Raw genomic sequence first — 14992 nt, forward strand, 5'->3', positions numbered from 1 at the left:
ACTTTCAAGTTTGTTTTTGTGGCTTTGCAAAACTTGCAAAATATGACAACCAAATTTTCATTGTGCTATATTGCGTAGTCCCGGCTTTTCAAGTTTGTTTTTGTGCGGCTTAATTCCGAAAACTTTTCAGATTGGCAAATCATCCTTGGTATCTTTAACCTTTAGGCCTACTTCTTTTGTAGTCAAACTCAAACTCAATAATTAGTTTTTTTGGAGAAAATAATAAACATCTCTTTTGTGTTTGATGGTTGTATTATACAGTTATGATTGGAAGTATTTGAAAACATATTTTGATCTAAATGAAAAAATATGATTTGCAAGATTGACAGAAAAAACCCAAATATCATGGCAAATAAAATTCTTTTAGAGGACAAATATTTCTGACAATGTTAATAAAGTGTATACAATTTTTAGCTTCCTCAACAGTGACCCTGATCACTGTTTTCCCCAAAGAAACTAGCTGTAGCATCATTCCCAGATGTGATCACTATTCACATCATCATTATCACACCCTGGGAATGAGGTTACACCATCTCCAAGCAGGGTTAGCACTAACCTGCATTTGTGGGTCGACTGTAACTTTTTGAATTCTTCAGAGTTATGCATTGGGCATTGTGCGTATACGGGCGTGAATGCTGATTGGCTGATCAGCAGTCATAATAACAAGACGGGTGACCCATTGGTCATCCGTGCGTAGAAGGGGTGGAGACCACACCTCTTCTACGCGATCGACAATCAGCATACTAGGAACTTGGAAGAATAAAAAAATATACTGTACAGCAACCAAATTGCATTTGCAGGTCTAGGACCACCAAATTTGACCACTTGGGACCCAAATTTGTTAAAGTTCTAACATAGTAAAGAGTTTGTAGACCCCTTCCTTCCAAGACCCACAAGGTTTAGAGGCTAGTGCTACACTGTGCTATCTAAGTGAAATGAATACCATCTAAGCAACTACCTCTAAATCTAAGCTCCTAGTTGTCATGGTTGTGGGACACAGATCTGCATGATACAGGCTGTATCAAAATGATTGGTACCAATCAGTTATGATGCTTATTGAAAAGCCTGCTTCTTCCAAATGCAACATAGGGTTCTTTTAAAATGACCATAATTTATTGTTATGTGACTGTTTATGACATTAATCAACAAATTATGCAGATCCTATGTTGCATTTTGATGTAGCAATCATGTCCATAATCACTGGAAACTGATGGGTATCAATCATTTTGATACGTCTTGTAGTTCAACTTCAAATTATAGCAGCAATGATGTACATTAATTATTATGTTACCTGTGTAGAACTCTTTCTTTCTCTTCTCGTCCATATCACACACAATTTGTCTGGTTGCCTGGAAGTAAAAAAAAAAGATGAAATAATTAGACAAATGACAAAATAATTAGACAAAAATTAGACAGAAATCATGGAGGGGTAAACAATGGCAGTACATGACACTTTTGAGGCAAACAAATTCCCATTTTTATATAAAGCCTTGCATATTTTAACATTTCTACCCCCCTAAAAAAAATCTGCCGTTGTCACTGGGGAAAATCCTGCCATCACAGTCATCTACCACAAGGAATGTTGTGTAGTTAGGTTGTTGTTTATTTGTACAGTTTCACCACACTGTGTTCCATTGTAAGCTCCCATTATGCATGTCATAACAACTTATATCAAACCCCTTTTAACTGTCATGATCACACAGTAACTTATTAATCAAACAGGTACTTCATACTTTGAGAATGTTACGGGAAGTCGGTTCTCTTCATTCTGCCTTGTAATTTGAAGAGCGCAATCTCCGCAAAACATGCAATGCATATCCGATGCTGTTTTTTAATATATAATTTGAAATTAAGGGATGAGAGATGTGTACACGTATTAGACAATTTTTCCAAGGGCTTATAATTGTAAATTGTCCTACTCCCAGCATGACTTTACCAGACTGAATGCATATGAAGCGTGCCAAAATTGTTAATGTTGAACTGGGCCAAAATGAAGTGCATTTTGATTTGATTTGAAACAGGCCAAAAGCAAAAAGAAAAATCACAATTTTGGTCAACTTTCTCCACCTATTTTGAGCTGGGGGAAACACTCTATACCACTGAAGTATGTAATTGTAAGTTTCAAAATAGGGACCATTTTAAACTATAGTCTGTGTTACAAAACTGATTTTGAGCAGGATGCTCAAGTTTTACTAAAAAGTGATATGATTTCAAACTGTTTCATTGTGAATGGCATCTCCAAGGCCATATTATGCTAAAGCATATAGAAGATAGCATTTCTTTGACTGCCACTTTCTACTATTAAAATCAGTCACATAGCCAGGACTTTTTCAAAAAAAAAGGGAGGGGGGCAAAGGCAGGCAAGATAACTGTCAAGGACATGAGCGGGCAAAAATTTAACAAACATTGTCCATATTGGCTAAAAATATTTAAAAAATCTGAAAAATCTTCAATAGCAGGACCAGCATCCCACAGGGGGAGCAAGAGGGGATAAGACTCCTCACTGGGGGAGGTTCCTCATTTCCCACCAAATTTAGAAACCATCTCCCAATGTTCCACAAATGATCTGCTACACCTGCCTATGGATAAAAAGTTGTTTCCTTTTGGGTTTTCATCGGGCTGTTCCAGTTGAAATCCACACGCCCCCTATAGAAGACACGTCCTTCATGCCCCACACAGGGGAGTGTGAATTTCAAATGGTGTTACCTAAATGTGTGACTCCATATGAAATATACACCCCTGAGTGGTAGATTAAGGTAATGTCTTCCAATAGGGTATTCCACACACCCTCTATGGAAGTCTTCCACAGAGGGTGTGTGGAATTTAACTGGAATACCCTATTTCTATTATCCACTTTCTTCTACCCCTTCCCCTCTCAGAGAGTCTCTCTCACATCCACAGAAGGATATATACCATAGAGTAATATCTGTACTCTTACTCTACAAAATATGGACATTGGGGTACATCGCACAATCATGAAATACACCTTACTTATCAAGCAAATAAAACACACATTTACTTGAACTCGTGAAAAACAGGTTTCTGTGCCGTAACAATAAGAGTCAATGGCAATTTTGAATGGGCAAATCTTGGTTAATCAAACAGACCAGTCATTGATGCTTATTGGTATCGAAAACGGAGAAACAATCACTTTTTTTTTCACAAAACAAATAAACAACTACACCTGTTTTTCAAATATTCACGGGCCTATATTTATTCTCTATTCTTCGCCAAAGTCTAACAAGTAATAACTGATTTAGTTCTAACGTCAAAAAATAATATACCTACATGGATTTTTGAGTATTTGCGACTAAAATTGGCAAAGTCAGTGAACTCAAGGGAAAGTGAGAGAGAAATAATTCTCCAACATTCCCAATTGATATACACCATCCATCTTAGTTGTTTACTATTGTGTAGGGTTTGAGGTACAGAATAGCTGCGATATATCACTTTCTACAGCAATTTGTCGCGGCGAGAACTTTTTACGACAAACCTGACAACAAGTTGTATTACATTGCTGTGGTTGATGAATGGGTTTGGCGATTCAAGTTAGCAGCAGAATATATTAGGTGGTCTAGCGCCAATGTTCTCGATTACCGCCCCTACTATAGCCGGTATGTTGTCAACGATCAATGTTAACTATGTGACGGGTTAGACCCTTCATTATACACAGCTAAGAAATTGCTTTGAAATAATTAGGTGTGTGGTTTGTGATTTTCAAATGATCGCTAAAGCTACACAGTCATTCTTTTAACAAAACTTGCTTCATTTGGCTGTGCACCACCGTGCACTAATATATATGTCAACGTCCTCCTTATAACGCTCAATTGACTTCCGTACTTTTCAAACAAACTGCCATCTATTGTGCAAAACCGAACTAATAACAATAAAAAAGAGAGAGGGGAGAGAAAAAGGCAAGCCCGGGTGAAAGAATGGGGTTCAGTGCCTCTTGTTCAAGCCGAGGTTTTTCTTTGCATTTATTTCCAGTCGAGTACGCCGGCTGGCTGACCTTTTGGCCCGAGTCGTTTGCTAACTCAACCTTTTCATACAAGCCCAACACCTTTCATCTATAGCTCACCACACAATACTTCCTCGACGATGACTGACAGCAGTTTGCTAAGATATTGTGCTGATTATTGGTACAGCGGAGATCCAAAGGAAGCCGCCCGCCTGCACGTGTGTGCAGCTACAACTGTCTGAGCTCGTTCTTGATGGTCAAGTTTATTTGTTTCAGGGGGCAAAAACTTTTTTTTTTAATTCAAGATATTCTGTGGCTTTTATTAGGCAGCAAATGTTTTACGCAATAAAACTACAATTGTATTATGCATTGAATTCTTTTTAAATTATGGGGGCTTTATTAGAAAACTAGAAACATCAAACTGGAATGATTAAGTACAAGTTTTGTTGTAAATAAAAAGACCATGGCCTGACAGTTAGTTTCATGTCCCTTTATTGTTTGTCTTTTGCTTTGTATTTGTGATTCAAATTGAAATAATTCTTACAACTTGGTATACTCAATATCCATAATAAGAAGTAAGTTTAATTTACAGGAGAGGTCTTCATGGGCTACAGTTTTCAAATTTAAGGCAAATATTTATGATGCAATACAGCCATGGATCAGTACATGGGCAAACTATGGAATAGGGGGTGGTTACATGACAGAGTTACACCATTTCTGGGAACAGGTTTTTTTTGCCCCTCCCCCTCATATATGAATAACAGAATACCTATATTGTTATTTTTTCTTGGTCCTCTTTCCCTGGAAAGTTTAAGGGTTTTCAAGAAGTATCTTGTGATTTAACATAAAAATTCTCATATGTCCTGACTTAAGACTTTCCAATTAAAATTGCTCTTGATGCTCAGTCATATCATATTGGCATAACAATAGAACTACCCTTTGCAAACTTTGTTTTAGGGCATAGCATTTAAGGTTAGGATTATAAATTAGGGTTTAGGATTAGAGTTAGAATTTGGGGCTAGTGTTAAAGATACTGTACCTGTTCAGGATAGAGTGTTTTAGGGTGCAGTGTATTCTATAGCTAACGTTAATATTTCTATTCATCAGCCTCTTTTAAAACTCACTCTTGATGTTACAGAGAGTAAGTACCCTATCCAGCCCACTCTCCTTGCCATCTATACATTCCGTCTATCACACTCAATAAAAACAGATATTTCAAGAAAAGAATGAGCTGGTCAAATTAGTCAACTAGTTCTAGGCTTCAAAAAGGTGAACACTAGTCAATTACACGCATTGGCATTTTTCAAGTTTAATCCTCATTACTTTTCACCAAAAGAATAGCCCCGTATTTCAGAGTCGACTGAGCATGTAAATGATGCCCTGAGCAATCCAATGCCAAGTTCACACACACACAATAAAAAATAAAGAAGCCTTGAGCAACGAAAGCCAAGTTCAAGAAAAATAATAAAAAAAATTGTTAGAAGGGCGTCCCTCGTAACACAGTTTTTTCAATGGAGTTCATAAGAGTGCCGACAATGTTACCACCTTGTAAACTCAGGCAAGCTTGCGTTTACCCTGCGAGCGATTTTCAAACTTTTTTTCCTTCTTGTTTGCAAAAAAAAAATGAATCCGGGGATGCCCGCTGGGCCTAGTCACGACTCGGTGTGTCAACACAGGTGTGCTTTTAGTCCGAGAATGCCTGGATTTTCCTTCTGCTTTTGTAATTTTTTGTACATTAATTACCATGATGTTTAGTGACATTTGGGGTTCCTTGGACTACAAACACATTATGCCAATAACAACCAAAGTGGAAACCCAAAATACCTGTGAACACATCACATACAAGAATCACTCCAGTTCATTCCGTTCAATCTGTTAAGTTTGACACCTCCAAATCAGGGGCAACGCTCAAGGCGCAATGTTGCCGACGGGATGTTTCATTGTACCACGACAGGAAAAAGAGAACGAGAGAATGAGCGAGAGGAAAAAATACCTTTAGTCTGGCTTTCCTGATATGTTTGTCAATAGCGGTAGTAATAGTCAGAACACCTGATTGCTCGCCGCTCGAATTCCTATGTCACTTTTTCTGAATTGTACAAACTGAACAAGGCACTAGTGTTTTCCTCGACATCACAGCCAATGTGTGAAAATCACGCTACTATACATAACACCAGTCACGTAAAACTTGCGGTACTTTAACAACTTTAAAAAGGCAACTTTTAAAAGGAACATTTTATAAGGAATAGCCGCGTTCTTTTCTCTTGCCATGGAGAATGTCCAGATATAATCCACTATATTGAAAAAGAAATCAAGTATTAACAGCCAAATATTCGGTTTTACACATGTTATTAAGGCTTAAAAGCTTGTTACATGTATGTAGGGTTAAATGCTTGTTATTTTGAATTCAATACATGTTATTTTGGGTTACGGTTACACCGAGAAACTATGTCATGTTTAGAAGCAAAACAAGTAACAATTCAGACCATCCTAGCGAAAATAGAGATTCTTTACAACCACACTAAACAGTGCCCACCATCTTTTGTTTAAACCAAATTTGATTTAGAATCTAGTTTCATTACATAAAGTATCTACAACAACTACGCTGTACTTTCCTCTATATACATTTTTACACGTTATCCCGGCTTACAATGGGATCATATGTCTCTTAAACAAAGAATCAAGTTTTGTTTGAACTTTTTTTGAGTAAATTTTGGGGAAAATCTGCCATAAGTAGGTCAGTTTGATGCCTGTGTCACTTGCGGCTTTTACAATGACATCATCTCTCGAGGCACTGCTTCGGTTGGGATAAGAATCCCTTGCAAACAAATGAACTGAACCTCCGAACAGGGGAAATGGCCATGACCACATTCTGTACAAGTAGTGATATTATAACTTGAAAGCTTTTATTAGATCTTATCAGAACAACTTTAAAAATGTAGTTACAAAATATATAACTTGTCAGGGATATAACATTACAATATGTTTTAGTTCTAGGATATAGTTTCGAAAGATTCTTTCTTCTTTGATAACCAGCTGTTAAATGTTACAGATATTTAATATTTAAAATTTATACTCCATCGCTGAGCGACGAGAGATTTTGTATTTGACCAATGAGGTGACATGCTCTTCCCAACACATCAAAAAGCGATCTACCTCATAGGTTAAAACCAGAAAAGATTGCTATCGCTCAGCGATGTAGTATTCAGCTTAATAGATGCTATCTGCACTAGATACATGTAACATTTAAAGTTGCTATCTTCATAAGATAGCTGCAAGAAATGACATTTTTATAAATATTACACATACTATTATCACCACATAAGATAGCTACTACCCTGTGTTATCATCTCTGCAGAAGACATAAATAGTATTTATGATATCTTTATAAGTTGGCTATTGCACATGCTATCTTCATAAGATAGCAATTAGACTATCTTAGTCAGATAATGTTTTATATTCGTAACATAGTCATACCCATTATGGTTAAAGATGCTATCTTCATAAGATAGCATTTAAAAATCGCATTTTCATAAGGCACAAAAAACATGTTGTTTGATTGTCCATAAACCCATTCCAAGGTGTAGAGTCAGTCAGTCAGATTAAAAAAATGAATAAGGTCATAGCCAAAATAGGCATAGGTCTAATTTGATTAGCTTAAAATAAATAGCCCAAATAGGTGTGAATTGGGATATTCATCTACTGTAATACCACTTCATTCAGGTTTTGAAACATTTCAGAAGTATAAAGAAACAATTAAAAAACTTCAGGATGTCAAAAATGTTTTTTAAAAAAACCACTTTTCTGAAATTTCCAAAATTTTACCATTTTCAACAAAAACAGTGGATGTTTATTTCTGACCATACTGAATGTGAAGTAAATACTATCTTCACATACAAGACAGCCACCAATGCAATACAAATATCATCATGGCATATAAATCTATGATTTGTCTCAGAAGCAAAAGGTGCTGCATTATGATGTCAACTTCAGTATGTATATTGAGGGTTTAGGACCAGGAGGCCCTACCTGCAATAGCTGCCCTATAGAAAATTTGATCCTTTCTGCATTCTATATTGTAGACATCTAAAAAAAGATGACACCTGGCAGCTATTGCAGATAGGGCTTTTTTGCACTAAACCCTTGATATGGTGTTACACAGATGCTGTCGATTTTGTTAATCTATAAGAGCTGAAGTGTGAAAGGTACCAACATAGGCCTAAAACTATTACTTCAGGCTTTATATCAAAATCCAATAAGTTAGTCGGAGCACATAAATTGCATTGAAACTTTGCTACTGCTTTTCACACTTTAATAGCCTTGAACATAGAATGAAAAGCAGGGAAACAAAAGCGAACTTTTAAATAACATGACTGCAAACAAGTTCAAGCATACTCATTTTATTCTTTTTTTCCTTCTGAATTACACAAAAAAAATTGTGACTTCATATTAATCCTATTACAAGCTTGACAAGACGTGGAAGCTGTCATAACATGGCCGATTATTGTCTTGACCCGTTACGCAGAGGTTGTTGCGCGATTTTGTCGTTCATCCGGATTGTTTTTTCTTGTAATTTCGGATGAAATGACATAACTATAAAGCATTAAAAAAAGCCACAATGTGTTTCCAGTTCATAGACTATTGTAATAGACACCCGGTTCATATGTTGTTGTATTATAAGCATGGTTATGGCCGATTCTACAGGTGAAGCATGCTGTGTGCTTAATGGTACGAAGAAAATTGATTGGCTTGAAAATTTGGGTAATAAAACACGATTTTTAGGAACAAAACAAAAATGTTTAACTGCTAAACCACTTGAGACTGCCTTTTCAACCACAGCAATCAAACTTTTGAGATGGTATGGAGGAAGTAAGTATTGAGCAATTGTGAATTCAAGTATGGTGGATATCTTCCTCCTTGCTGAAAAGTTTTGGTAGCAGAGGTGACAGGAATGTGGTCAAAAAGCCAAAAATGGAACCATCAGTAGATAGCAGTGGACAAAATAAAAGCTTGAATATGATGCACTATGAATAGATTAACAAATTAAAAACACCTGGTACATAATGCACACTCAATGCTTAGTTTTGACTGACTTTGTGGAAGGGTATGTCCTAATGGTTAAGGTACTTGCCTTTAGCGCACAAGGTCCCGGGTTCAATTCCCAATGGTGGAAATATGCTGGGATATTGAGTTGGTAACCTCTGTAGATTAAATTCACACTTCTGCTCTCCCCATGGTTCATTTGGAAGGGTAAATGAATCATGAAATTACTTTGTCCTTCAGAGGGGACGTTAAAACATCGGTCCAGTGTACCATAGATGAGTGTACAGAGAGCCATACCTGTACAGTACATTGTACCTCGCAGCCAGTTTCAAAAAGAGTAGGGTGTTAAACCCTGACTGTTCCCAACCCGTCCCAGTGTTCAAATGGACCCCAATGGAAATAAGCTTCAATAAAGACTTTCTTGGGTTTTCCAGGGTTGTCAAAACCCAAGCAAATCAAATAAAAGAAAAGTGGGTATCCTGATCGAAAAGAGACATGTGACATTTGGGATAATGAACTTTGGGAATTAACGCCACTAGTGTAGTTTGGGCCCTTTCTCCTCTCTTGATGCCCCCTCCCCATAAGCAAAAAGTTAGTTCTATGTGCACTTTTTTCTTTTTTACATTACTCTTAATGACATGCAAATCTAGACATTATAAGCTGACGAAATTACTCTCATAAAATAACTACACAGCAATTTTCTTCTTCACAATAACCGCTTTCTTTCATTGATTTCCACAAACAAAAAAAAATCTAAACATAAATCATTGCCATCTATAAAACTGTCATATCTTTTATTCAACCTCTTTATCTCTAGGATTTATAATCAAGTCTCCAATTTTCATCCGCTCTAACAGGTTTAAAACAACTTTGCAAAACTGTAACAAAACTATTGTATGTTTGACAATAATAAGAAGTCATTATGCACCAAATTTCCATATCAAAATTGAATTTTTAAAATAAGGCTTAGGTAGATAAAAGAAGAATTGATACATTTTATGGGGTTTTAAATCTTTAAGGCGCAATTATGATGACAGGACATGGGTTTTCCCAGGGGCTCTGATCATGGTCATGAAAAGACTTTCAAATATTGAAGAGTATTGTGTGCTTTCAGGATTGAATGGGGTTAAGAGGAATCCCCTGATGTGAATGAAGAGGACACTTTTCTTTCCTTTTCTTGATCTGTTGAAATTATGGGATTTAGATTGATTTTTGGAGTGGAAGAAGGATTAAAGGAAATTCAATTTAGTTTCCAGATGAGAGCTTGCGAGGAAGTTTACAAACTGTCAATCAATGGAAATCAATCTAATTGGGAAGTTTAGGATAGTTGGTCATCTCGTCAATATTAAGATCTGTGCCTACCCCTCCCTACCCATTTAGAAAATGTCCTCTTTCCCCTCCCACACTGAAGGCTAGGATAGTGGTCATCTCGTCAATATTAAGATCTGTGCCTACCCGTCCCTACCTGTTCATTGCTGTTTAGAAAAATATCCTCTCTCCTCCCCCACAGTAGGCCTAGGTTTAACTAAAAGTTTATTCTTCCCACCTCCCCAAAAAACACATTTATCATACATGTATGTTTAGTGCCAGAAGTGGGTAAGTGAAACAGCTGCCATGTGTAGTTACCAGTGTAGATGAGTGCAATTTGCTGTGTGTATATTGCCAAATGTTCCCAGGGCAGCTATTGCACTTACCCACTTCTGGCACTAAGCAGTCATTGTGCTGATCCACTTCCTTGTGTATCCTTAATTTTAATGTCTTTTTTTAAACTTTTTGTAACGAAATGACTGAAATATTTTTAAGTACAACTGTTCTTTAGAATCTGGTTAGCTGCAGTCTGTGGCCCTCATAGACTTAACGAGCCCAACACTCGAGCGTGACGCAACCTCTCTGGACAGCATACTAAAGTAACAGAGCCTGAAAGTAATGCTAGAATCTGGTATTCCACTCCTGTCATCCACTCTGATTATTTGTAGAATGGTGCATAGCCACCGAATAAAGTACAGCTTGTGGGTGGCGCACCTTGTAAAACCTAGCCCTATTTAAATAAAAGTGCCTTTCATATATAGGGAAATCTGAAAATCTCTTCTAGTCATAATAAATTTTAGAGACAAAGTAATCATACAGTTTCTTAGCATGTAACATTTGTGGCCTGTGATAATCCACCTTTGACTTGCTTTTTATACCAAGATTTGTCAGCTCCCTGCCCCAAGTAATAGCTCCTTTAATTTATACAATATCGCATAAAACAATTACAAATTGATGGGATTATTATATTTGTCTTCACTGGGATTACAACACCCAATGTGTCTAAATAACCAATGGATTAAGTTAAGCTTATAAACTAAGCTAAGAAAATGACCAAGGTTTCCAACACAAACATAAGCTTAACGCTGACACAAGTTGCACACACTCCTGCCATCATTGGCCACAGGTTTTTCAAAACATACTTCATGTTATAGCTACTTATCAGGCTTAAACATGGTGCTAAAGCTACTATAATACTAAAGCCCTCAAATCCCCAATTTTAACAGTGCTCTAAGGTTTATAAAGTGATTTAGTTCAAGCTGGCAATAGGGTTAGCAGCTTAGCTGCCCTTTAGCACTTTGTAGTCCTTAATAAGTTGATAAATGTCATAAGGCAATTATAATATTATTACAAATTTGCCATAATTAATGCAATAAAACTTACACCTAGGAAATCCCTATTTTGAGAAGGTTTGGCCCAAATTATGTAACTGTTAATAGTTTTCATAATCGTTGTTATTTCTTGTACACATATATATATTGGAGTGCTACAAGATGTAATGAGATTTGGCAAGATGAGATTACAATTATTTGTAAAGTCAAAGCAATTATTAAGGCTTCGCAGCATTAGAGACTGGAATCAACAGTCTTTTCTCATGTCCTAAATGGCTAGAGCAAATATTGTACCTTCCAAAAAAGGACTTTTCTTTAGAATCTGGTTAGCTTCAGTCTGTGGCCCTCATAGACTTAGCGAGCGCAACACACGAGCGTGACGCAACCTCTCTGGACAGCATACTAAAGTAACAGAGCCTGAAAGTAATGCTGAAGTCTGATGGTTTCAGACGCAACATAGCAAGTTGCAAAAAATGTAAGTTCCAGTATTTGATTTAATTCAAAACCTTGTGATTTTAACGACTGGATGACTGAGAATATTCACTATTTTGCTAGAATCTAGTATTCCACTCCTGTCATCCACTCTGATTATTTGTAGAATGGTGCATAGCCACAGAATAAAGTACAACTTGTGGGTGGCGTACCTTGTAAAACCTAGCCCTATTTCAAAGTGACTTTCATATAAAGGAAAATCTGAAAATCTCTTCTAGTCATAATAAATTTTAGAGACAAAGTTACCATGTAACATTTGTGGCCTGTGATAATCCACCTTCGACTAGCTTTCTATACCGAGATTTGTCAGCTCCCTGCCCCAAGTAATAGCTCCTTTAATTTATACAATATCTCATAAAACAATTACAAATTGATGGGATTATTATATTTGTCTTCACTGGGATTACAACACCCAATGTGTCTAAATAACCAATGGATTAAGTTAAGCTTATAGACTAAGCTAAGAAAATGACCAAGGTTTCCAACACAAACATAAGCTTAATGCTGACACAAGTTGCACACACTCCTGCCACCATTGGCCACAGGTTTTTCAAAACATACTTCATGTTATAGCTACTTATCAGGCTTAAACATGGTGCTAAAGCTACTATAATACTAAAGCCCTCAAATCCCCAATTCTAACAGTGCTCTAAGGTTTATAAAGTGATTTAGTTCAAGCTGGCAATAGGGTTAGCAGCTTAGCTGCCCTTTAGCACTTTGTAGTCCTTAATAAGTTGATAAATGTCATAAGGCAATTATAATATTATTACAAATTTGCCATAATTAATACAATAAAACTTACACCTAGGAAATCCCTATTTTGAGAAGGTTTGGCCCAAATTATGTAACTGTTAATAGTTTTAATAATCGTTGTTATTTCTTGTACACATATATATTGGAGTGCTACAAGATGTAATGAGATTTGGCAAGATGAGATTACAATTATTTGTAAAGTCAAAGCAATTATTAAGGCTTCGCAGCATTAGAGACTGGAATCAACAGTCTTTTCTCATGTCCTAAATGGCTGGAGCAAAAGTTCCAAAAAAGGACTGTCAAAAAATTAAAGAGTTTGTAGAAATTGGCCTAAGTTGTACCGCTTGACTACAACGGGGATGGCCGAAGTGTGAGCCATAACCCTCTCCTAATTTGAATCATTGTTGACTTAAAGGAAGACCATTTAAAACATAATACAAGCAAATGCGGATTGGAAATAAGAGTCATATAATAATTACACCTTTCCACATATAACAGCTAAGTACAGGCAGCTTTGTGCTCAAGTTGAAGTCAAATATTTCAATTTAAAGCAACAGCATTATGCATGATTGGCAACACCAATCTCTCCATGGTTTATCCCACTGAAAACTTTCAAACTAACCAAAAGCATGATTGATAGTAGTCCAATTCCAAGCATGACATAGGAACTTTTCCCATACTCTACCTGATGCACTGAAAGTATCCAAACGACATCTTCCGACAACTTTGCCACTGATGACAATGTTGCCACTGATGTACATACAAATATGTATCTCAATAAGGTGGCATTTAATTGTACTTTTAGCCTGTGTTTATGGAAAACACTAATTTGTCCTGACCCCTTTTAATTTCACCCCCTTCATTTTATATATGATTCAAGTTACTTCACTGCCCAACCCCAACCCCACCCCCCATATATATATTTCACTATTTTCCCCATCAACACACCCACACATCAGTAACAACAACCAAAGACCACCAAGTTTTTCAAAGAAACATCAATGAAATTGACTCTAATAATTACAGAATTACACAACCAGGTCTACTCTGGTGTTTTCAAAATCTTGGCAGTCTCCATCCAACCAAGAGTCCAACCTTGTTCCAAATCAATACAATTATTTCCTGAATCAATATTGCTACCAATTTTACCATGGAAAGAAACAAAGTTCCATATTTCTTTCCAATTTTCCTTGGCTACAAAATGACATTTTATGTTTGTTTTTAAATTCCAGGCCTATCATAAAACTTGTAAAATAATTTTTTGAAAGGACAGAGTAGAATTATTGATATACTGATCGACTCAAATCAGAGCATAATTCTACGACTATCACGATAATGCGCTTAAGCGGCTTAAAAATCCTTACTAAGGAGCACTAAATGACGAGATTTCGGATATCGGTCTGCTATTGCATGTAAGTGTCTTAAAGAAGGAACTAAGCAAACATCAATTCGATATTTCAGATCAATATTCCTATAAATATATTACTTAGAAGAGATGGATTTTCCCCTTTTATTACTATTGGTAAATCTCACCTGCTTAAACCACCAGGGGGCAATGAAATTATGTAATCTATAAAGACAACGATCATTAAAGGCCTATCAAGGAGAAATGGGGATGTCACCTTTTCATGTCTGAAAAGAACATTCCTTTTTTTTGGACTTTTAGATCACATTGAGAGAAGGTGAAAAAGACCTCACCTTTCCAGACTAGACAGACCTTGTAATATACCCCTACCATTGATTCTTGCTACGAATAGGAACATGAAGGCTAATAATTCATTTCCCCATTACCAATTGCTCGCTGCTCATTACTTGTATTATCATCTGATTGAATGAATGAATGAATGAACGAAAGAATGAACAAATAAAATAAATAAATAAACAAACAAACTAACACACTGCACAGGATCTCTTGTTCTATGATATGTAATTAGTTGATTTATGATCAAATTCTCTCCAACACCTCCGAGTACAGTTACTCCCTACATGTATATTTCATACTTTGACTCTCTGTGAGTAAATAGGATTTATCGTCTGGAACTCCTGACCTGGAGGGATCCACATTTTATGCTGAAACTGATTGAGGGACCTACATTTTATGCCAAAACTG

General features: G+C 36.4%; 1 protein-coding gene across 1 annotated transcript in view; it reads right to left on the reverse strand.

Moving 5' to 3' along the window:
* LOC140155816 (EH domain-binding protein 1-like) overlaps positions 1 to 14992 on the reverse strand; it is a 104811-nt gene that overhangs the window by 67887 nt on the left and 21932 nt on the right. Inside the window, 1 exon segment of the mRNA XM_072178804.1 lies at positions 1292 to 1349. Coding sequence (XP_072034905.1) covers positions 1292 to 1349 — 58 coding nt within the window.

This window comes from Amphiura filiformis, chromosome 1 (assembly GCF_039555335.1).
Source record: "Amphiura filiformis chromosome 1, Afil_fr2py, whole genome shotgun sequence".
NCBI lineage: Eukaryota > Metazoa > Echinodermata > Ophiuroidea > Amphilepidida > Amphiuridae > Amphiura > Amphiura filiformis.